The 25,949-nt window shown below is 42.2% G+C and overlaps 1 protein-coding gene across 1 annotated transcript in view; it reads left to right on the forward strand.

The window, feature by feature from the left end:
• The window catches only part of LOC122927845 (transmembrane channel-like protein 2-A), a 113,369-nt gene extending 91,448 nt beyond the window's left edge, over positions 1–21,921 (forward strand). The window contains exons 22-24 of the mRNA XM_044280128.1: positions 12,830–12,953; positions 20,357–20,545; positions 21,716–21,921. Coding sequence (XP_044136063.1) covers positions 12,830–12,953; positions 20,357–20,545; positions 21,716–21,921 — 519 coding nt within the window. The remainder of the gene's footprint in view (positions 1–12,829; positions 12,954–20,356; positions 20,546–21,715) is intronic.
• The last annotated feature ends 4,028 nt before the right edge of the window (positions 21,922–25,949 follow it).

Genomic DNA, 25,949 nt, shown 5'->3' on the forward strand with positions numbered 1-25,949 from the left:
GCCAGGTGGCGGTAACCAGATTGGGCATCCCCCTCCACGAGCCCTGCAAAGCAAAGGCAGCGCACGCAGACAGGGGAGCAGAACTGAGGGGAAAGCGACTCTCCTGCATTTGATATACAGGGTCAATTACCATTATCTGACTGCATTTCTTCTATTCCCACATCAGATGCCTCGGCCTCAGGATCTTTACTCAAAGAAATGCTGTTAGTGTTCAGCCAATCACTCCAACAGGGCATCACACAATTGATCTCCACCTGAAATCAGCGGTTGCAAACCTAAGCCACAGAGAATTAGCAAGCTCTCACAATCAGCTTATCGACTCCCATCAGGCCTTAGAGGATGAAGTCACCTCACTAAGAGCCTAAGTAGTGGATTTACAAGACCGCTCTTGTAGGGCACACATGATTGCACGCCCTAAACATCTTCCAGAGAATACACCCCGTGATGTTCTAGCGAGAGTGCATTACTCCCATGTCAAAGAAAAAGCCATGAATGCAACCCAAAAGCTCAAAGAGTTACCTGCTTCCTACCAGTCTGTCAAAATCTTTGCTGATCTCTCTGCAACCACACTGAAACAGAGAAGACAGCTTCTACCAATAACTGCCGCACTGAGAGAATATAATATACCTATCGCTGGAGATTCCCTGTGAAAATTATCACCCGCAACAATAATACATTTGTGATTTCCTCGGTATGGGATGGAGTTCAGCTTCTCACAAGATGGAACCCTACAGTACAGAAATCTGGCTCCACATCATCCGATCCACCCACCAAAGTGTGGTCCGAATGGAAGATATCTTCATCCAAGTGAAGTCCTTCACAACGAGAAACCACCTGGTCACCTTAAATATAGCGCAACTAAGCTGCTGTAGGTGCTGGACTGCACTACCTTGATAGTTTATATCACTTAGTTACTTTTTAATTGCCAGTTTCAATAGCCCACTAATGATATGCTGTCTTCCTTACAGAAGACACTTACACCCACGGTTAAGTTCCACCCAACACGTGGAATCAATCGCACTGTTTACACCCTGATTTACACGGGTTTGTGTTGTTTATTTTTCTTTTCTAGGACTCAGTCTCCTCATCTCCTCCTGGCACGATCCGTGAGTAACAATATGGACAACCCTCTCGGCTTCTCCGGCATCCTCTCTCCACACCACCCACTTTCCTAAAATGTCACACATACGGTACAGTTTTTGGAATTTTCAAAATGGTACTTAAGGTGACCTCTTTTAACGTTAAGGGACTCAATAGCCCCTTTAAACACTCCCTAATGTGAAAAGAGGCGCTATCCTTGAAATCAGATATATTATTTGCGCAGGAAGCACACATTATACAACAAGACGCACACAGACTTAGACACCCTCAATACACACAAATATTTCAAGCACATTTGAGAAAAAACTAAGATGAGTTCTAATGGCCATTAGGAACACCATAGTCTTCTCTCAGATCTCTCTCACCATTGATCCCAAAGGATGATATATCATACTGGTAGGCTTTTTTTAACAATGTTAAATACACACCTGTACACTGTACGCCCCAAACCGCAGACAAGTGCACTTTCTAAACAGGGTGTTTCAAAAAGTAAGCAATTTCCAGAAACATATCATAAACTTCAAATCATTGAAGCTCTAAACAAACAACCACCCTCCCTCAACTATCAAGAGCAAATCCGTCAACTAAGAATGGCGTTAAATGAATTCTTACAATATTCGTATGAAAAACAAATGCGTACACTAAATGCACAATACTACTCCCAAAACAACAAATGCAGCAAATTACTAACCAAACACTTGAAACAAAAAGCCAAAAAATCCAGAATTCCATACCTGCTTGAGGCCACTGGTGCACATAAATTATATGATCCCAAAGACATACAGTAGCTAACAGATTGAGAATATTATTCCTCCCATAATCTAGAAACAAGCGGTACCAAACCCCCATTCCCCCTAGATATAACATCCTTCTTAAATAAGATATCATTCCCGACACTGTCCCCCAAACAAATCAACTCTCTTAACTCCCCCATAACGGACAGGGAAATAATGCAAATTAACAAAAACCTCCCCATGCACAAGGCTACAGGCCCAGATGGCCTCTCCAATACATATTTTAAAACCTACAAGAATATTATAACCCCACATATGTTCAACATGTTCTCACAAGTGATCTCAAATGGCGCCTTTGATAAAGAAATGTTAATGGCCACCATAGTAACTCTTCCTAAACCAGGGAAAGACCCACACTGTCCCCAAAACTTTCACCCAATATCCCTTCTAAACACAGATATAAAAATATTCTCCAAAATCATAGCCACAAGAATATCCCAAATTCTACCTTGCATTATACACTCGGATCAAACGGGTTTCTTAGGGGAAGACAGGCATCAGACAACACCAGGCACCTCCTCAATCTTATTGACTGGATAGAAAGAACCAAATGCCCTGCATTATTAGTTGCTATGGACACTGAGAAAGCATTTGATCGTATCAATTGGGCATTCGCCTTCTCAGTCTTGGATCGCGTAGGTCTCACTGGATACATCATAGATGCCATCAAATCACTTTACAAAACTCCTTCAGCTAGAGCAGTGATGATAAACCTTTTACAGACCGAGTGCCCAAACTGTAAACCATAACCCACTTATTTATCTCAAAGTGCCAACACAGCAATGTAACCTGAATACTACAGTCCAATATAGTATATTTTCCCTATACTTTATCATTTAGCTTTTAGCTATAATAGCCTGCCTACATTCAGTGTGCTGCCTGTGCTATTCATAGTGCTCCCTGCGCTGATAAATGGCAGGAAAAGTCTAAGGCATATTGGTACACCATAGACTTTTTCCAGGGTGCGGGTGCCCACAGAGAGGGCTATGAGTGCCGCCTCTGGCACCCGTGCCATAGGTTTGTCACCACTGAGCTAGAGTGTTGGCAAATGGTACATTATCTGATCCTTTTGAGATCCCAAATGGCACCCGTCAAGGATGCCCGTTATCTCCCCTAATTATTGTACTTACTATCGAGCCTCTAGCCCAGGCGATCAGACAGCACGAATCCATAGAAGGCATAAAAATGGGAACCTCTACACACAAGATATCGTTATTTGCAGATGACGTTATTCTCTCCCTGACAAATCCAGATACATCTCTACTAAACTCTCTCAATATAATTCAAGAATTTGGCAGGCTTTCCTATTATAAATTAAATCTAGAGAAGTCACAAATACTCCTACTTAATATTAAGGCACAAATTTGTGATAACCTTCAACAGAAATACACATTTGACTGGCAATCTACCCATGTAAAATACCTAGGTGTCTATCTGACTCCTCCGATTCAAACCCTGTACAAAACCAACTATGTCCCAATGTTGAGATCTATGGAACAAGAACTAAACAAATACTCCTCCCTTGAAATATCATGGATAGGGCGCATAGCATTCTTCAAAATGTCTACATTACCCAAACTTCAGTACCTTTTTCGTATCCTACGCAAAATACCGCCTCAGAGTTTCTTTCAAAAAGCCCCCCAGCTATTAAATAATTACATTTGGCAATCTAAAAAACGCTGAATAGCTGCCCAAATATTACAAAGACATAAACACAGTGGAGGTATAGGAATGCCACATATATGACTACTATCTAGCTACCCAAGTGTCTCAACTGAAGAAATGGTGGGACGGAGATACTTACCTGGGATGGGTGCAAATGGAACAGTCTGCTATAACATCTGGCTCACTGAAATCCCTGTTGATAGCATCCCTCTCCACACATTTCCAGACACCCAAAGATATACCCGCCATGGTTAACTACTCCATAAACTGGGTACAGTTTCATACGAAAACATCCATAACAAATATTAACCTGGCCCATTTGGCCCCACTGAGAACTTTAGAGTTTTTTGTCTCCAACTTGGACTTGTGGGCCTGTGAGGCGAAGGGACTAGAATTTGTCTCCTTGCTTTTTCAAGGAGAAACACCTAAATCTTTCATGTCGCTCATGCAGACATATGGGATTTCCAAACATGACTTTTTTAAATGAAATTCGGATATGAGTGGCTCTACTTTGTGTGGGGAATTCTGGCTGGGTGCACGGTCAAATGTAAACCCCCATTTACTTACTAAATGCTGAAAGAAATGGAATGACGGCACTCACAATATACTAGGGTCATGCAGAAAATGCTAATGTCAGATTTAAAATTTATTCACATCTATAACACACATAAAACATCTAGATTGGCCAATATTACTAAATTACAATAAAAAATTACAATATAAAATACTGGACCACCTGAATCTACAATCGTATGGTCTTAATGGCTAAATAAGTCACAATACACTGATGTACAAAATAATCGCTGGTTTGTTGCAAAAGTTCGTAATCAGACTCTGGTGGAGTAATAAATCAGATAGAAAAGCTGCTTCGAAAAAATATTTTCAAGTGAAAATATTTTCGAATGGAAAAATATTTTCGAATGGAAAAATATTTTCGAATGGAAAGGATATATTTATTGGATATATGGGTGCACAATGGCTGAATACTTCCTCAGTTCTTACTTATAGTCACAATCGAACTGTATTGCGGCGATAATTCAGATAAAGGGTGAATTCAATATGGTTTCTTGGTTCACTGCGATAATTTAAATGGAAGATAAATTCAGTCTAGCCACTTGGTTCGCGTTTTTTTCAGATAAAAATCAGTATAGGATCTTATATCTATGCACAATCTAACTCCTATGGAGCGATATTATCGGATAGAGAGTACTTTCAATATGAAGGCTTGAATAAAGCCAGCACAAATATCTAACTTGATGTTCAGTTCAAGTGCTGTTGTGAGTCAATATTGTGAGAGTTGGTATAGTACTCACGGTTTTGCAGTCCTGACTCTCAGTCCGTTTTGGCGCTGAATTCAAATCGCCTCCTATTGCTGATATATAAAACTTGATCCTTTCCCACGAATCTGTGACGTCTTTATTACAAAATTGTGTGCAAATCTCACTGTGTTATCACAGGTATCCTTTCGTCTCTCCAGTTTGTGCAGCTGACTGTCCTTGAGCAATTTCTGAAAAAATTGCCCAGCGTTTAAGTCAGTATTTTCTCCAGGTGTTGACTACCGGTAGTTTTCTTATGATTCCTTCTTCCAATCAGACGTATATTGGATAGATCTTGTCCCTTCTCTGTCTTGGCAAGCACCAAACTATTTAGTAGCTGGACACTCCCTTCAGACAGGAAAACAAGTCTTAGACCTATTTATGATCTCTTGGGGGATAAGGACAAGTTCCAAAAGACATCTCCTCTGTTGTCTTAGGAGCTAGATATCAAAATTACCTACTTAGACCTACAGTGGGGCAAAGTATTTACATTTATCTCAAGGCATTTTAGGTGCACAACACATTATGAATCAGCGATTAAAACCATCCTGAGATGGTATTACCCTCCAGAAAGATTGCAACGTATGTTTCCAGGAATATCTGCTGTGTGCTGAAGAGGATGCGGGGGGCGAGGAACTCTCTTTCATATCCTATGGGGCTGTCCACACATCACCCAATTGTGGCAAGAGGTGTTTTCCCTGATCTCCAAAATCGTAGAGAAACAAATTCCTCCCTCCCCGTCACTGGCACTCTTGTTTTATAGGTTTGGAAGACATTCCAATACAACGGAGAATAATCAGTGCACACATTTGTCTTGCTGCCAAACTGGCAATAGCACATCAGTGGAAAACACCTGTCATACCAAACATGGCAGAAATCAGATCAAGAATAGATAAGACCTCCACATATGAAAGGATTATGGCCCTGCAAAATCACTGCATAGTGAGACACTGGCAATGATAACTATCTTTACCATTAAAAAAAATTAAATCCAGAGGCAACCCTGTACAATAGAAATGCAATATAATGAAATTTTCATGTATGCTCATGTAGTAATTATGTACATGTGTTGACTAAAAAAAAAAATATAAAAAAAAACACATGCCCTAACCCCTCAAGTGAACACTGTAAAAAAGATGAAATAAAAACAGTGTCAAAAAGCCATTTTTTTTGTCACCTTATATCACAAAAAGTGTAATAGCAAGCAATCAAAAAGTTATATGCACCCCAGAATAGTGCCAATCAAACCGTCATGTCATCCCGCAAAAATGATACCCTACCTAAGACAATCGCCCAAAAATAAAAAATAAACTATGGCTCTCAGACAATGGAGACACTAAAACATGATTTTTTTTTTTTTGTTTCGAAAATGATATTATTGTGTAAAACTTAAATAAATTAATAACAAAAGTATACATATTAGGTATTGCCACATCCGTAAGGACCTGCTCTATAAAAATATCACATAACCTAACCCCTCAGGTGAACAAAAGTGTGTCAAAAAGCAATTTTTTTGTCACCTATCATCACAAAAAGTGTAATATCAATCAATCAAAAAGTCATATGCACCCATAAAATAGTACTAGTCAAACTGTCATCTCATACTGAAAACAATGACAGTCGCCCAAAAAAAACAAAAAACTATGGCTTTCAGAATATGGAGACACAAAAAAATACTTTTTTTCAAAAATGCTTTATTATGTAAAACTGAAACAAACAACCATATTTGGTATTATCGCGTCTGTAATAACCTGCTCTATAAAAATACCACGTGATCTAACCTGTCACATGAACATTGTAAATAACAAAAAATAAAAATGGTGCCAAAACAGAGTGATATAGAGCAACCAAAAATCATATGTACCCTAAAATAGTACCAATAAAACTGCCACCAAAATGTTTCCAAAATGTTTTTTTTTTTAAGTTTCTACTCTAGGGGTGCATCAGTGGGTCTTCAAATGTGACACATGGCAACTTAAAACTATCCCAGTGAAATCTGCCGTCCAAAAACCATATGGTGTTCCTTTCCTACTGAGCACTCCCGTGTGCCCGTACAGCAGTTTACAACCACATATGGTGTGTTTCTGTAAACTACAGAATCAGGGAAATAAATATTGAGTTTTGTTTGGCTGTTAACCCTTCCTTTGTTACTGGAAAAAATGGATTAAAATTGAAAATCTGCCCAAAAAGTGAAATTCTGTAATTTCATCTCGATTTTCCTTTCATTCTTGTGGAATACCTAAAGGGTTAATAAAGTTTGTAAAATCAGTTTTGAATACCTTGAGGGGTATAATTTCTAAAATGGGTGGTTTCTATTATGTAAGCCTCAGAAATGACTTCACACCTGAACTGGTCCTTAAAAAGTAGGTTTTGGAAATTTTCTGAAAAATTTCAAGATTTGCTTCTAATCTTAAGCCTTTTAACGTCCCAAAAAATGAAAAAGGAATGATTTAAACATGAAGTAGACATATAGGAAATGTAAAGTAATAACAATTTTAGGAGGTATCACTATCTGTTTTAAAAGCAGAGAAATTGAAATTTTGAAAATTGTGAATTGTGCTAATTTTGGGTAAAAATTAAATATTTTGACTTAAATTTACCACTGTCATTAAGTGCAATATGTGACGAGAAAACAATCTCTGGCCTGGATAAGTAAAAGTGTTTTAAAGTTATCACCACATAAAGTCACACATGTCAGATTTTTTTTAAAATTGCCTGGTCCTTAAGGTGAAATTGCAGGGTCCTTAAGGGGTTTAGGACCAGGCCAATTTTTGGAGATTTGAAATGTGTCACTTTATGTGGTAATAACTTTGGAACGCTTTTACTTATCTAAGCTATTCTGAGACTGTTTTCTCATGACACATTGTACTTCATTAAAGTGGTAAATTTAATTAAAAATCCCAAATTTACAAAAAAAAAACAATTCGCAACTTTCCAAATTTCAATTTCTCTGCTTTTAAAACAGATAGTAATACCTCATATAATAGTTATTACTTTACATTTCCCATATGTCTACTTTATGTTTGGATCATTTTGCGAATGCCATTTTATTTTTTGGGGATGTTAGAAGGCTTAGAAGCAAATCTTAAAATTTTTCAGAAAATTTCCCAAACCCACTTTTTTAAGGACCAGTTCAGTTATGAAGTCACTGTGGGGTTTACATAATAGAAAACGTCTAGAAATGGCCCCATTTTAGAAACTACACCCCTCAAAGTATTACAAACTGAATTTACAAACTGTGTTAACCCTTTAGGTGTTCCACAAGAATTAATAGAAAATGTAGATGTAATTTCCGAATTTCACTTTTTTGGCAGATTTTCCATTTTAATCAATTTTTTTTCCAGTAACAAAGCAAGGGTTAACAGCCAAACAAAACTCAATATTCATTTCCCTGATTCTGTAGTTTACATAAACACCCCATTTGTGATCGGAAACTGCTGTACGGGGCTCACGGCAGGGCGCAGAAGAAAAGGAGCACCAAATGGTTTTTGGAGGGCAGATGTCACAGTTGAAGACCCCCTGATCCACCCTTAGAGTAGAAACTCCCAAAAAGTTACCTCATTTTGGAAACTACGGGATAAGGTGGCAGTTTTGTTGGTACTATTTTAGGGTACATATGATTTTTAGTTGCTCTATATTGCACTTTTTGTGAGGCAAGGTAACAAAAAATAGCCGTTTTGGCACCGTTTTTATTTTTAGTTTTTTATAATGTACTTTTGACAGGTTAGATCATGTGCTATTTTTATACAGCAGGTAGTTATGGACACGACAATACCAAATATGACTTTTTTTGGTTGTTTGTTTCAGTTTTACATAATAAAGCTTTGAAAAAAAAGATTTTTTTGTATCTCCAAATTCTAAAAGTCATTTTTTTTTATTTTTTGGGTGACTGTAGGGGCTAATTTTTTTAAGGATGAGATAACGGTTTGGATGGTACTAATTTAGGGTGCATATGACTTTTTGATTGCTTGGTATTACACTCTTTTATGTAAGGTGACAAAAAATGCCTTTTTGACACGCTTTTTATTTATTTTATTTTTTTACGGTGTTTACCTGGGGATTTAGGTCATGTGATATTTTTATACAGCAGGTTAGTACGGATGTGGAAATACCTAACATGTATACTTTTTTATTTTTATTTAAGTTTTACACAATAACATTTTTTACACCAAAAAAATCATGTTTAGTGTTTTATTTTTTGGGCGATTGTCCTAGGTAGGGTCTCATTTTTTGCAGGTTGAGATTATGGTTTGGTTGGTACTATTTTGGGGTGCATATGACTTTTTGATCACTTCTAACAACCATGACGTTCAACACACCCTGAACATAAACCCACACCTAACAAATAGCAAGTGAGGTACGGAACCAGGAGCAAACATAAGGAAAGACTATTTATGTCCAATAAGGTGGCCCTCATGGACTGGGAAGAATCACCCAGGCAAGGAACAGAGCTCCATCACCAAACAAGGCTGTAGAACCACTGCCCTCAGACTGCAAGCCACAGGTATATAACAAGCTTGCAGCCACACCTAGGACACACCATAATCCCCACTAGCTAGAACATCAACCCCTAGCACACCAAACAGCAGGGAGGCACACCTTAAAGGGGAATTGCACGTGCAAACAAAAAACTACACGTTGCAACGAGTCTGCACGGCAACAGCGTCACGGTCAGACAACAATATGACCGCGACACCACCATTCACAATAGGTGATTGTCAGAGCTTATCTTTTCTTTCCTTGTACAATGACCTCTGCACAGATCAGAGCATGCCGAAAAAACTCTCCCATAGAAGTCAATGAGGTTCCACCTTTGCATCTATGACCATGGGGCTGCTGTAAAGCAATTTTCTTAATGCTTTTTAAATGCTGTTAAGAACAACTCAGGCAAGATAGCGGCCGCGACGCCCATATTCATGTTTAGAAAAAAAATAAAAAATCTACAATCAGAAAATAAAAACTAATCAGAAAAAGAAGATGTGCTACTATCTGGTTTTAACTTGCAGTTAAAATTTTTGGTGACACAATTACTTTAAGTATTGCCGGCCTTTCCTTAGGATAGGCCATCAATATAAGACTCAATTCCTAAATCTGACTGAAAAGAGACAAACCCTGCATCCCCTTCAGGGGCGTAGCTAGAAATGACTGGGCCCCATAGCAAAACAAAATTATGGGCCCCCCCTCCCGGATCTCCCACCCCCACATACCTCTCAGACCTTGCCGCCACATCCGCAGCTCCTCATGCACTTGCAACGGTTACGTGTAGGACTGTGCACAGATGGTTGGTCACTGGCAACACATTTGTGCCAGTGTAGGAAATGTATGAATCTAAATGTCTGTGTATTAAAGAAGATTGTTAAATTGTACAGGGGTGCTGGCTGGCTTAGCCTCAGGGGTGCTGACAGGCTTGGCTTCAGGGGTGCTGACAGGCTTGGCCTCAGGGGTGCTGGCTGGCTTGGCCTCAGGGGTGCTGGCTGGCTTGGCCTCAGGGGTTCTGGCTCGCTTGGCCGGGCAAAGGAGTGTGGGAGACTGTGAGGTCTTTTTTCTCCAAGCTACTCTTGAAAATAAATATTTTTCATTATACCTCAGGTCAGACCACCAATCAGACCCCCAATGTTAATCAGACCTCAGCTATGAGCCCCAATAAGATCCCCAATGTTAATAAGACCCCAATAAGACCTCAGATAACACCTCAGCTCAGACCCCAATATGAATGACACCCAGTCAGACCTCAGATAAGAGCCCCATGCCTCATAGCAGCCCCCAGTAGCCTCATAGCAGACCCCAGTGCCTCTCCATCAGCCCCCAGTAGCCTCTTCATCAGCCCCCAGTGCCTCTCACCAGCCCCCAGTCAGTGCATCTCCATCAGCCCCCAGTGCCTCTTACCAGCCCCCAGTGCCTCTCCTTCAGCCCCAGTGCCTCGCAATCAGCTCCCAGTGCCTCTCACCAGCGGCCCCCCAGTGCATCTCTATCAGCCCCCAGTGCCTCTCACCAGCCCCCAGTGCCCTCTCCATCAGCCCCCAATGCGCCCTCCCTGGTATTGAAATCATTGGTGGGCAGTGCACCCTCCCCTGTATTAAAATCATTAGTGGGCAGTGTGCCCTCCCCTGTATTAAAATCATTGGTGGGCAGTGCACCCTCCCCCCCCTCCCCTGTATTAAAATCATTGGTGGGCAGTGCACCCTCCCCCCCTCCCCTGTATTAAAAACATTGGTGGGCAGTGCGCCCTTTCCCCCCAGTATTAAATCATTGGTTGGCAGTGCACCCTCCCCTGTATTAAAATCATTGGTGGGCAGTTTCGCCCTCCCCCTTCCCCTCCCAAGTATTAAAAGTATTAGTGGGCAGTGCGCCCTCCCCCCTCCCCGGTATTAAAATCGTTGGTGGGCAGTGTGCCTTCCCCCTCCCCCCCTCCCCAGTATTAAAATCATTGGTGGGCAGTGAGTCCGCCCCCGCCCCCCATCATTGGTGGCAGCGGCAGTTCCAATCAGAGTCCCAGCAGTGTAATGCTGGGGGTCCGATCGGTTACCATGACAGCCAGGACGCTACTGAAGTCCTGTCTGTCATGGTCAGTTAGTCAGCAGCATACTTACATGCGCTGTGGCCGCCCGACGCTCCTTCTGCCCCCTATCGCACCGCCACTTGCCACATGATTTTTTATTTTTTTTTGCAATTGGCAGCCAGTGGCGATCCCTACACCACTGATCCCCTTTATTGTTCACCAAGCACAGCCCCTTGCTTTTGGTAGTGGATGTGCTTGGTATCACAGTTTAGCACACTCACTTGAGCTGCAATTATCACAGCTATTATAAAAAGTACAGAGCTGTGTCTGGGAAACAGGGAAAAGGATGCGATAACCCTTTCACTCTGCGGATCAGTGGGGGTGCCGTTATTCATACCCCCACCAATCCAATATCTATTGTCTATCTTATAGAAGAGCCATCTATATTTTAGTCCTGGATAACTCATGTAAGTGATAAAATTCCCACTGCCTAAGGGCCCATTCAGATGGCCCTGTGTTGCTTCTGCATCTCATCCGCAATTTTGTGGATTAGATGCAAACCTGCAGGCTTCTATTGGCTAATGCATTTTTTTGTGAATATCTCAGGAACGGTACGTCCTAGAGAGCTGAGACCTGTTCTAAAACCTTCCCGGCCACCTGATGTACCTGTGTGAAAAATTTTGTGATTGCAAATGCGGATTCCTTTAGCGGACATACATACATACACACATACACTCAGCTTTATATATTAGATTGTGGAGAGAATCAGGACAGAATGGTATAAAAAGTGGACATTTGCTTTAATGTACCATTGGGATGGTGAAAAAGGTGTTTATCGGACTTATATAGGGAACTAATGTATACATGTTAATTCTTGTTTATATGTCACGTAAAGTTTTCTCTTCACCGATTTTTTTTCTCATACTAAAACCTACCATGGTCCCTAATGGAGGAAGCCTTGGCATTTGTAGTAAACCCTGCCTCCAGATTCATTTGGTAAAGAGCCTTAAACAGCAATTAAGAGTACATTTTACCAACTGACGGTATTACACCTGCAGATAGTCAGACAGCTCATTGATAACAAGCGTTAGAAGGAATTCTCGCGAGTGATGATCTGCCAGTGTAATACTGCCGCGGATTATCTGATGAACAAGCTCGTTCATTGGGCAATCGCAGTTTTTAAGCAGGCTGAAAAATCATTGTTTGCTGGTGGCAGATTGTGCTGTCTAATCTGTGATGTCTGCTGCCAGCAAATAATGATTTTGTATGGGCATGAGCAATGGCATTGGCAAGCTCTCCATACTGAAGAGCACACAGTTGTCAGGAAGGAACGATTCCTTCCCAACAATTGTCAGCCTCATCTGCTGGTCAAATACCAGCCTTAGTTAATTTTAAAAATATTGATTGATTTTTTTTGTTGTTGTTTCTTTTCTATGCAATTAAAACTTATAAAGAAACGGGATGATGAGAAAAGTAAACGCAACAACACCGTCTCGACAAATGAATTAATGAGAGATTTGGAAGGGTTACTGCCTCCTAGTGTTAGATATGGTATCAAGAAGGAAATGGAAGAAAGAGGTAAGAGTCTTCGGACTTAGGGCAACCTAAAATCTGTATTTAAGACACTTCCATACCTTGAGTTGTGTATAAGCCAGTAGTGTCAAAAACCAAATTGAAAAACCTTGGCAATTTGAGTCAACATCACATGCAGCTTTTGACCATGAACAGCCCAAAACCTCTCCTGTGCAGATGCATTATAATGACCCCTAGGGTTCCAAAAAGCATGGAAACACCAGTATAACTTCCCAATCCATCAAAGCATGCAACCATCTTAAAGGGGTTTTCCAGCCTTATCCTTATTTTTAACCTGGCCCAGAAATATGTCATGCCTAATGAAAGAATCATACTGACTTGTTCCCTGCTGCTCCGCTCCATGATCTTCCAGTTTCAATCCTGTAAACTTCTAGATGGGGTCACATATGCAGATGCAGTCAATGACATGCCGTAACGTTCAGGTGACTGGGAGTTTACAGGCCAGGAACTGGAAGAACAGACCCAGAATATTGGTAGAGAGCAGGTGAGCATCATTTTTTCATTGGGCATGACACGCTACTAGGTCAGGTCAACAAACGAGCATGAGGATGGCAAACTCCTTTAATATGAATCTTACAAGACTGAATACTTTAACCCCTTTAGGATAAAGTTTTATGTTTTTTTTTAACTCCTTAAAGGGAACCTGTCACCATGATTTTGCGCATAGAGCTGGGGACATGGGCTGCTAGATGGCCGCTAGCACATCTGCAGTACCCAGGTCCCATAGCTCTCTGCACCTTTTTTGTGTTAAAAAAACAGTTTTGATCCATATGCAAATGACCTGATATGAGTCCTGTATCCGGAGATGAGTCAAGCGGAAAGGAGCCCAGCACCGCCCCGCGTCCTCTGAATCTCCTCCTTGGTGGCTGACGTCACAGAGCTGGAGCGCCGAAATCTCGCGATGCGCGAGCTAGCGCATGCGTAGTTCGTTCCCTGTGCTGATGCCAGTACAGGGAATGAACATGATGCCGACACTGCGCATGCGCTAGCTCGCACATCGCGAGATTTCGGCGCTCCAGCTCTGTGACGTCAGCCAGCAAGGAGGAGATTCGGAGGACGCGGGGCGGTGCTGGGCTCCTTTCCGCTTGACTCATCTCCGGATACAGGACTCATATCAGGTCATTTGCATATGGATCAAAACTGTTTTTTTAACACAAAAAAGGTGCAGAGAGCTATGGGACCTGGGTACTGCAGATGTGCTAGCGGCCATCTAGCAGCCCATGTCCCCAGCTCTATGCGCAAAATCCTGGTGACAGGTTCCCTTTAAGGACACAGCCTTATTTCACCTTAAGGACCAGGCAAAGTTTTGCAAATCTGACCAGTGTCACTTTAAGTGGTGATAACTTTAAAACGCTTTGACTTATCCAGGCCATTCTGGGATTGTTTTTTCGTCACATATTGTAATTCATGACACTGGTAAAATGAAGTAAAAAAATAATAACTTTTATTTATAAAAAAAATACCAAATTTACATAAAATGTGAAAAAATTTGCTAATTTCCAAGTTTCAATTTCTCTACTTCTATAATACATAGTAATACCTCCAAACATAGTTATTACTTTACATTCCCCATATGTCTACTTCATGTTTGAATCTTTTTGGAAATGATATTTTATATTTTGGGAATGTTACAAGGCTTAGAAGTTTGGGAGAAAATCCAGTTCAGGTCTGAAGTCACTTTGTGAGTCTTATATAATAGAAACCACCCAAAAATGACCCCATTCTAGAAACTACACCCCTCAAGGTATTCAAAACTGTTTTTACAAACTTTATTAACCCTTTAGGTGTTGCACAAGAGTTATTGGCTAATGGGGATGAAATTTGAATTATTATTTGTTTGCCACATTTTCCATTTTAACCCATTTTTTCCACTAACAAAGCAAGGTTTAACAGCCAAGCAAGACTGTATCTTTTTGCCCTGACTCTGCCGTTTACAGAAACACCCCATATGTGGCCGTACACTACTGTACGGCCACACAGCGGGGCGTAGAGGGAAAGGTGCGCCATTTGGTTTTTGGAGGGCTGATTTTTATGGACCGGTTTATTTACACCGTGTCCTGTTTTAACTCCCCTGATGCACCCCTGGAGTAGAAACTCCCTAAAAGTGACCCCATCTAAGAAACTACACCCCTCAAGGTATTCAAAACTGATTTTACAAACGTCAGTAACCCTTCAGGTGTTGCACAAGAGTTATTGGCAAATGGGGATGAAATTAGAAAATTTCATTTTTTTGCCTAATTTTCGATTTTAACCCATTTTTTCCACTAACAAAGCAAGGGTTAACAGCCAAACAAGACTTTATCTTTATTGCCCTGACTCTGCCGTTTACAGAAACACCCCATATGTGGCTGTACACTACTGTACGACCACACAGCGGGGCGTAGAGTGAAAGGTGCGCCGTTTGGTTTTTGGAGGGCTGATTTTTATGGACCGGTTTATTTACACCATGTCCTGTTTCAACCCCCCGTGATGCACCCCTGGAGTAGAAACTCCCTAAAAGTGACCCCATCTAAGAAACTACACAGCTCAAGGTATTCAAAACAGTTTTTTAAAATGTCGTTAACCCTTCAGGTGTTGCACAAGAGTTGTTGGCAAATGGGGATGAAATTAGAAAATTATTTTTTTTTGGCCAAATTTTCAATTTTAACCCATTTTTTCCACTAATAAAGCAAGGGTTAACAGCCAAACAAGACTGTATCTTTATTGCCCTGACTCTGTAGTTTACAGAAACACCCCATATGTGGTTGTACACTACTGTACGGCCACACAGCGGGGCGTAGAGGGAAAGGTGCGCCGTTTGGTTTTTGGAGAGCTGATTTTTATGGACCGGTTTATTTACACCGTGTCCTGTTTCAACCCCCCTGATGCACCCCTGGAGTAGAAACTCCCTAAAAGTGACCCCATTTTGGAAACTACGGGATAAGGTGGCGGTTTTGTTGGGATTATTTTTAGGGTACATATGATTTTTGGTTGCTCTATATTACATTTTTGTGAGGCCAGGTTACCAAAAATTTAAATTCTGAGATTTCATCTCCATTTGCCATTAACTGTTGAGGAACACCTAAAGGGTTAATAAAGTTTGTAAAATCAGTTTTGAATACCTTAAGGGGTGTAGTTTCTTAGATGGGGTCACTTTTGTGTTTAGTTTTTACTCTAGGGGGGCATCAAAAGGGACATGGTGTCAATAAAAAAGGCATTCAAAATCGGCCTTCCAGAAACCATGTCGGTCCTTTCCTTTTGCGGCCTCCCTTTTACTGATACAGCAGTTTACGACCACAAATGTGGCGTTTCTCTAAACTGCAGTATCAGGGTAATAAATATTAAGTTTTGTTTGGTTGTTAACCCTTGCTTTGTTACCGTAAAAAACGGATTGAAATGGAAAAGTGCCAAAAATAGCTGTTTTGGCACCGTTGTTTTTTTTTACATTATTTGCGGGATGAAAGGACGGTTTTATTGGCCCTATTTTGGGGGCTATAGGACTTTTTGATCGCTTGCTATTAAAATTTTTGTCGTGTAAGGTGAGAAAAAAAGTTCTTTTTTTGCACTGTTTTATATATTTTTTGGACTGTGTTAATCTGGGGGGTTAGGTCATGGGGTATTTTTATATAGGAGATTATTACCGACGCAGCGATACCTAATTTGTATACTTTTTTAAAGTTATTTTAGTTTTTTGTCTGAGAACCAGTTTTTTTTATCCGATATTAGTGGCTAAATTGGGATATAAATTTAGTACTCCATGGAAGTGTGATACTCCCTGAAGCAACCGTCAATGCAGAGGCCTGGATGATCGGGGCACGTGTCGCACTGAGTAGTGGTGTCCTTCCGTATCCCCCTCCTGCGACACACTCTGCACTTTTTTGGGGTTTGTCCCTTCTTTCCAGTATGGGGGACCACACCTGGAAAGTGTTGGCCAGGGACGATCCGAGCGCCTCCAGTTCCCGAGGTACTCCGGCCTGCTCTTTCCCGGTCCGAAAAGATCAGGGCCTTGAGGACTGCCTCATAGAACTGAAGGAATGTTCCTGTGTTGCCAGAGCTTTGGAATAGTACAAAACAGTTGTACAAGGCAACCTGCACCAAGTAGACCGCAAATTTTTTGTACCATGCCTGGGTTTTGCGCTTGGCGTTATATGGCTTGAGGACTTGATCAGAGAGATCAACTCCTCCCATATACCGATTGTAGTTGACGATACAATCGGGCTTGAGGACCGTTGCCGCGGTACCTCGCACAGGGACAGGGGTGATGCCGTTACCATGAATTGTGGACAGTACAAGGACATCCCTCTTGTCCTTATATCTGACCAGCAACAGGTTTTCACTGGTAAGGGCACGGGTCGCATCCCTAGGGATAGGTACCTGGAGGGGGTGGGCAGGGAGGCTGCGTTGATTTTTCCGCACGGTCCCACAAGCGGACGTGGATCTGGCGGCAAGGGACTGGAACAAGGGGATACTAGTATAAAAGTTATCCACGTAAAGGTGGTAACCCTTATCTAGAAGTGGGTATATAAGGTCCCACACAAGTTTCCCTCTAACACCCGGAGTGGGGGGACATTCTGGGGGTTGAATATGGGAATCTCGCCCCTCGTATACACAAAACTTGTAAGTGTACCATTAGGTACTCTCACAAAGTTTGTATAGCTTCACGCCATACCTCGCCTGCTTGGAGGGAACATACTGGCGGAAAATGAGTCTCCCCTTGAACGCAATGAGAGACTCATCAACCGCAACCTCCCTTCCAGGTACATAGGCCTGTACAAATTTGTGCCCAAAATGATCGATGACCGGCCGTATCTTATACAGACGGTCATAGGCAGGATCACCTTGGGGGGGAAATGCTGCATTATCTGAATAATGCAGACATTTCCGGATGGCCTCAAACCGGGAGCGTGTCATGTCCATACTGTAAAGTGGGGCCTGGTAGAGGACGTCCCCACTCCAGTAATGCCTGAAACTAGGTTTCTTGACCAGGCCCATATGCAGCACGTGTGTGCATGTGGGTAAATCTTTATTTGGTGTGCGTGTGTGTGGGGGCACGGGTGTTCGCGGACTAACTAAAAAGACTAACTAAAAAAAGGGGGGGAAATGTGATAAAAAAGTAAAAAAAAAAAATCAAAACCGCTGATTAACCGTCCGAAGTTGATCAGCGGTGGGGTGTGCGATGCGCTAACAGTGGCCAGACGCTAAGAGTGCCGGCCACAGTCAGCGTGTGCACAATTTATTTTTTTTTTTAAATGCCTGCGCCCAAAAAAGTTGTGGGGGGGAGGGGGGCAGGGGGCAAGCAGCAGCACCCCTGGGGGGTCTAGGGTCACACAGCTGTGCTGTGGACCCCAGACACCCTACTTAGGGTGATGCAACCAAAGTTTTTTTTACCACTAACTTTCCCTTTTATATCCCTGCCTAGCCCAACCTTTCCCTAATTACCTGGTGATAAAGATGGGGGTGCTGGGGCACAGATCGGGTCCTGGGGGCAAGGATAGGTGCTGGGGCACAGATCAGACACGTGCAGGCAGCGCTGCTATCATTTGAAACTGGCGCCGGCCCGCCCTCCTACCAATCAGAAGCGATCCTGAGTGGTGATGTCACCATTACCACTCAGGATAGCAGGATGGTGATTGGTGAGGTAAAATCACACCACCGATCACCATCCTGTCTCGGGTTATCGGGTCCTCAGAGACCCGAATAACCCGGAAACGCAGAAAACCGCAGGTCTGAATTGACCTGCGGTTTTCTGCGATCGCATACACGGGGGGGTCACAGGACCCTTAAGTACCAGGACATAAGGGCGTACCTGTACGCCCTATGTCCGGAAGAGGTCAAAGGGGTTATCCAGGAAAAGATATTTATGACTAAGGGCTCATGCACACGACCGTATGCCCTCCGAGACATACGGTCCGTGAGCGGGCCATATGTCCCGGAACGGCATACATCGTGCTGACGGGAGCGCACAGCATCATAGGTTACTATAATGCTGTGCGTATCGGGCCGCCCGCAGTGCTATTTTCCCACACTCATAATATCATATGAGTGCAGGACAATAATCCCGCAGGCGGCCTGATGCGCACAGTATCATGATAACCTATGATTCTGTGCGCTCCCGTGCGCACGATGTATGCCGTTCTGGGACATATGGCCCGCTCACGGACCGTATGTCTCGGAGGGCATACGGTCGTGTGCATGAGCCCTTATCCTCAGGATAGGTCATCAGTAGAGAAGAGCAAAATTTAGAAAAATTCGATTCGGCAGCTTTGTTGAATTTTGCCAAGAAATTAGATTCATTCCGAATTACTTTGTCACAAATCGCTATAAATGAGGTATACCCAGGCCACAATGCCTTAGGGTACGGCCACACAAAGCAGTCATGCTGCGGGTGGGTTGCTGTCATGCATTTCTCGATATTAATTATGTTGCCACATTCCAAGAATCGTAGCATTTCCTCACCAGTATAACCTTATGAGGGACAGTTATGTTTTTGGATCATTTTAGTCCCATAAGATTAATGAATTTAATTTGCAGTTATGGTTGAATGTGAAAAAAGCTAATTCCGCTGTTTGTTTTTGTGTATTTTTTTACACCCTTGTGCAGTCTCAGTGCAGTCATTTGATAGCTTCAATAATAATGCTTTGGTACACACAGTATAACAAAGCATTATTGCCTAACAATACAAAACTGGCAGGCAATCTCTCAGGCTTGTGCCTTTGGCACGGCCTGACAGTTAATACGCCTTGCAAGGCCAAGAAGCCTCTGTTTGGCCCCCAGCTGCCTTGACAACCATCGGCAGCCTGCGAACATGTTGCAGAAGTGCTGATACAGAAACTGTGAGAGCTCTGTCCCTCTGTTAAACCCTTTGATGCCACTGTAGGATTGCAGTTGTATATTACCGCTGGCACCCGCTGCTGATGGCACAGCTCTTGGACATGTGAGAAGATAGTCCTTACCAGTTATACATGGAGCTCACAGATTCATGCCTACTGCCTTAACTCGTACTGCTCATTGATCAAACCCAATGTAATGTTTACATGCCAAGCATTTTTTTTCCATAAGATACAGTTTTGATATTTTTTTTATTATTTGTCATTTTTAACCCCATAATGTCATGTGACGTATCCATAAAAGTGCTTCTTTACATTCTGTGATGAATATATGCATCACAATGACAGATCATAGCTGTGAGCCTAAAACAATTGTTTGGATAGGAGATAACAGTGATCCTGACAGGTTAACCCTTTAGATGCCACTGTAAATAGCATTGATTGACTGGCGTGCCCGTTGTGGAATGCACATTATTTTTGGTCTATTTTGTGAGGGCAGTGAATGGTGGGGTATTGTGGAATGGTTGAGAATTAGGAAGAATTTCATAGTTAACATTTCTCTTTTTTTTTTTTTTCTTTCAGCAGATGAAATATATCTCAAACCTAACACAAACAATGAAACTAATTCTAGACCTGGTAAGCTACCTTTACCTGTGAAAAAAAATGGCCCGAAGTTGACTATTACAAAAGCACCAATTCAGTCCGACGTGGTAACAACCTTATCTACTAAGAAGCTTCAAGTCAATGCCATGAGAACACAACCAGGCAGAGGTAGAGGACAAACCTCTTGAAACAGAAATAAAAAGATTAGTCATGTGCTCATTATTATAGGATTTTGTCATCTTTTTAGGTAATAATAAAAAACAAAAAATTCAAATGACAATTTCATAAAAAAATCTTGAATTTGAGAATATTTTACTGATTAAAAATGTAAAAAAGTTGAGAAATTAGTTAGAGCTTGGTATGCTCTAGACAAGATATAAAGATCTTTAGGTATATTTCCTGTGGTAAACTTGTCCTCTTTGCTACCACCCAGGGCCGGGACAAGGTATTTGGGGGCCCTAGGCAGACAAGGCAAATTGCACTTCATCCCCCAAATCAATTATTTTCTAATAAAGAGATTTAAAGAAACAGTCACAGGCCTATAAATTCAGTGACTTACAGGTGACTTCTCCACTGATTTGTCTTTTTTTATTTTCTTCTCCATTTGGTCGAGACCATTATGACGGTTTTTCATGAAGACTGCCGAGTTCACTGCGTAGGCATCTTTAGCCAGGGTTGTGCAACCCCTATTGCAACATAAGATGACATCAGGAGGATTAATAAATGGCACATGGTAAATTAGGTCTCTAATGGATTATGCATTATGTCTCTAGAGATTCAGGTTACACCACAGACTTTGGTTTATTGTTTCTGCAGTCTATCCCCACCCGCTATAGCAAAAAAAAACGTCCTATCCAGACCTCCTGACAGACCAAATAATTAACACAGAACTCAACACTGATACAGACCCCGGGTCCAACTCCAAATTCATTGCCCCACTTATACCAGTACACATATTCCCAGTTATACCTGTGCACATCATCTCCCATTATATCATTACACACATCTCCCCAGTTATACCAGTACAAATAGCCCAAGTTATACCAGTATCAGTACAAATTAGACTCTACACATTAAAGAAACAACACTAATAAACAGAACACCTATATACTGTATTTTCCTAGCAATATATATCCCCAACAATTAATTAAACACCTTCACAAATACCAATAATTAAATCTTTATTAGTTGTAAATATTATATGAATACCTCATACATAAAATATATATCATGGTCCATATAATATATAGTAAAAAGACTAGTGCTTTACTGCAGTGCATATAACATTATAACTTTTTAAATTATTTTTATGTATGAGGTATTTATTGATATTTGCAGGTGTTTGGGATATTATCTGCCAGGAAAATAGATCGGCTATTCCACTACCCGTTACCTGCAAACCATCTCCACCCCTAAATGCGGACCTTAAACATAAAGAAAGTGACTTACCTCTCATCATATACTCCAGGAGTTGCTGCCGATCCTGCTCTGATGCACTCTTGCTCCAGATGCACAAACTTCACCATGACCTGACCTCACAGTGAAGTGCGGACGGCGCCTGGACGGGAGGGACACAGGGTGCGCAGAGTTAAAGCCAATGCTAGCACCGCTACTCTCATGGCTTCTTGGGCCTCCATCAGTAATGAGTGCTTCCACAAAGGAAGCGCTCATTAGTTAACAATTTGAACATTTTTTTTTTTACTACAATAAAATTGTGCCCCCTCAGATGGATAGTAAGTTGGTGCCCTACCTGTCGTTCTGGCCCTGCTACCACCTGCCATTGATTGCATGGCACCCATACAGTCCTGCACAGTTAGTGTCCATTCACTCATCCGTAGTGTATTGCGGATCCGCAAATTGTGGATGAGAGGCAACAGATGTAAATGCAAGATGTCCTGCTAAGCTGTTAGTGTCCCTCGTATCACTACTAGGAGTGAGCGACTGTCGTATGCGATGCCTCCTCAGATCAACACACCAGTCGTTGAGGCAGTGTGGTGCCTCTGCTTTGAAGTGCTCACCACAAGGCCTCCATATTCAAACCCAACTGTTTTTGAATCCCAAATAGAACTTGGATTTGTTGCTAAAGATGATACGGTTTCAGATCGTAGCAGTCCAGGTTTGTCATTCATTATCCCACCGCAAACGAAGGCAATGATGGCTAGCTGTTTATGACAGGATACGTAAAAGGTGCTGTGACACCAAATTTGCTTCTGCTAAGCCCCTGTAAAAGGTGCCACCTGTGTTTGGATGGTGAACAATCAAATTGTGGGGGCTGCTTATGCTTTTTAGTACAAACGACTCTGGCCGTCTGGAGCCTGTTTGCCACCTGTGCATGCCCACATGTAACCACTGCTCCCAGTACATCTTAAGGCCCCTTTCACACGGGCGAGTTTTCCGTGCGGGTGCGATCCGTGCGGCGAACGTATGGCACCCGCACTAAATCCTGACCCATTCATTTCTATGGGGCTGTGCACATGAGCGATGTTTTTAACGCATCACTTGTGCGTTCAGTTGAAATCGCAGCATGCTCTATATTGTCAGATTTCAACGTGACGCAGGCCCCATAGAAATGAATGGGGTGTGTGAAAATCGGATGGCATCCGCAAGCAAGTACGGATGCCGTGCGATTTGCACGCATGGTTGCTGGGAGACCATCGGGATGGAGACCCGATCATTATTATTTTCCCTTATAACATGGTTATAAGGGAAAATAATAGCATTCTGAATACAGAATGCATAGTAAACCAGCGCTAGAGGGGTTAAAAAAAAAAAAAAAAAAAATTTAACTCACCTTAGTCCACTTGCTCGCGAAGCCGGCATCTCCTTGTGTCTCCGCTGCTGATGAACAGGACCTGGGGTGAGCTACTCCATTAAATAGAGCTTAAGGACCTTCGATGACGTCACTCCGGTCATCACATGATCTTTTACCATGGTGAATCACCATGGTAAAAGATCATGTGACGTACCATGTGATGACCGGAGTGACGTCATCGAAGGTCCTGAGGCCTCTTTCACACTACAGTTTTTTGCGTTCCGTATACGGTCCGTTTTTTGCGTTCCGTATACGGTCCGTATACGGAACCATTCATTTCAATGGTTCCGCAAAAAAACGGAATGTGTTCCGTATGCATTCCGTTTCGGTATTTCCGTTTTTCCGTTCCGTTGAAAAGATAGAACATGTCCTATATTTGGCCGCAAATCACAGTCCGTGGCTCCATTCAAGTCAATGGGTCCGCAAAAAAAACGGAACACATACGGAAATGCATCCGTATGTCTTCCGTATCCGTTCCGTTTTTTGTGGAACCATCTATTGAAAATGTTATGCCCAGCCCAATTTTTAATATGAAATTACTGTATACTGTATTTGCCATACGGAAAAACGGAACAGAACAACGGAACGGAAACGGAACCACAACGGAAGCAAAAAACGGAACAACGGATCCGTGAAAAACGGAACGCAAAACACTGAATTCAACATACTGTAGTGTGAAAGAGGCCTTAACCTGTATTTAATGGAGCAGCTCACCCCAGGTCCTGTTCATCAGCAGCGGAGACAGAAGGAGATGCCGGGCTTCGCGAGCAAGTGGACTAAGGTGAGTTAAATTATTTTTTTATTTTTTTTAACCCCTCTAGCGCTGGTTTACTATGCATTCTGTATTCAGAATGCTATTATTTTCCCTTATAACCATGTTATAAGGGAAAATAATACAATCTTCAGAACATCAATCCCAAGCCCGAACTTCTATGAAGAAGTTCGGGTTTGGGTACCAAACATGCGCGATTTTTCTCACGCGAGTGCAACGCATGACAATGTTTTGCACTTGCGCAGAAAAAATCGCGCATTTTCCCGCAACGCACCCGGCTCTTATCCGGGCAAAAAAAATGACGCCCGTGTGAAAGGGGCCTAACAGCTAGGTCAGAATAGCCTAAATGGTGGGAAATTTGCCGAAATGACTCTCCCGTTTCTCTTAGTCCAGTCTATTGTCAAGAGGTACACTACCTTAAAGTAGCCTCTGAGAGCCTTTTTATAGGGAATTAGGGGAAGCACTTTTTCGTCTTCTTGTGGCAAGACTCAGTGTCTAATCAAACCATACCTGTAATTATTTACATACAGTACAGACCAAAAGTTTGGACACACCTTCTCATTCAAAGAGTTTTCTTTATTTTCATGACTATGAAAATTGTAGATTCACACTGAAGGCATCAAAACTATGAATTAACACATGTGGAATTATATACATTAAAAAAAGTGTGAAACAACTGAAAATATGTCATATTCTAGGTTCTTCAAAGTAGCCACCTTTTGCTTTGATTACTGCTTTGCACACTCTTGGCATTCTCTTGATGAGCTTCAAGAGGTAGTCACCTGAAATGGTTTTCACTTCACAGGTGTGCCCTGTCAGGTTTAATAAGTGGGATTTCTTGCCTTATAAATGGGGTTGGGACCATCAGTTGCGTTGTGGAGAAGTCAGGGGAATACACAGCTGATAGTCCTACTGAATAGACTGTTAGAATTTGTATTATGGCAAGAAAAAAGCAGCTAAGTAAAGAAAAACAAGTGGCCATCATTACTTTAAGAAATGAAGGTCAGTCAGTCCGAAAAATTGGAAAAACTTTGAAAGTGTCCCCAAGTGCAGTCACAAAAACCATCAAGCGCTACAAAAAAACTGGCTCACATGCGGACCGCCCCAGGAAAGGAAGACCAAGAGTCACCTCTGCTGCGGAGGATAAGTTCATCCGAGTCACCAGCCTCAGAAATCGCAGGTTAACAGCAGCTCAGATTAGAGACCAGGTCAATGCCACACAGAGTTCTAACAGCAGACACATCTCTAGAACAACTGTTAAGAGGAGACTGTGTGAATCAGGCCTTCATGGTAGAATATCTGCTAGGAAACCACTGCTAAGGACAGGCAACAAGCAGAAGAGACTTGTTTGGGCTAAAGAACACAAGGAATGGACATTAGACCAGTGGAAATCTGTGCTTTGGTCTGATGAGTCCAAATTTGAGATCTTTGGTTCCAACCACCGTGTCTTTGTGCGATGAAGAAAAGGTGAACGGATGGACTCTACATGCCTGGTTCCCACCGTGAAGCATGGAGGAGGAGGTGTGATGGTGTGGGGGTGCTTTGCTGGTGACACTGTTGGGGATTTATTCAAAATTGAAGGCATACTGAACCAGCATGGCTACCACAGCATCTTGCAGCGGCATGCTATTCCATCCGGTTTGCGTTTAGTTGGACCATCATTTATTTTTCAACAGGACAATGACCCCAAACACACCTCCAGGCTGTGTAAGGGCTATTTGACCATGAAGGAGAGTGATGGGGTGCTGCTCCAGATGACCTGGCCTCCACAGTCACTGGACCTGAACCCAATCGAGATGGTTTGGGGTAAGCTGGACCGCAGAAGGCAAAAGGGCCAACAAGTGCTAAGCATCTCTGGGAACTCCTTCAAGACTGTTGGAAGACCATTTCAGGTGACTACCTCTTGAAGCTCATCAAGAGAATGCCAAGAGTGTGCAAAGCAGTAATTAAAGCAAAAGGTGGCTACTTTGAAGAACCTAGAATATGAC

This window comes from Bufo gargarizans, chromosome 1 (genome assembly GCF_014858855.1).
Source record: "Bufo gargarizans isolate SCDJY-AF-19 chromosome 1, ASM1485885v1, whole genome shotgun sequence".
Lineage (NCBI taxonomy): Eukaryota > Metazoa > Chordata > Amphibia > Anura > Bufonidae > Bufo > Bufo gargarizans.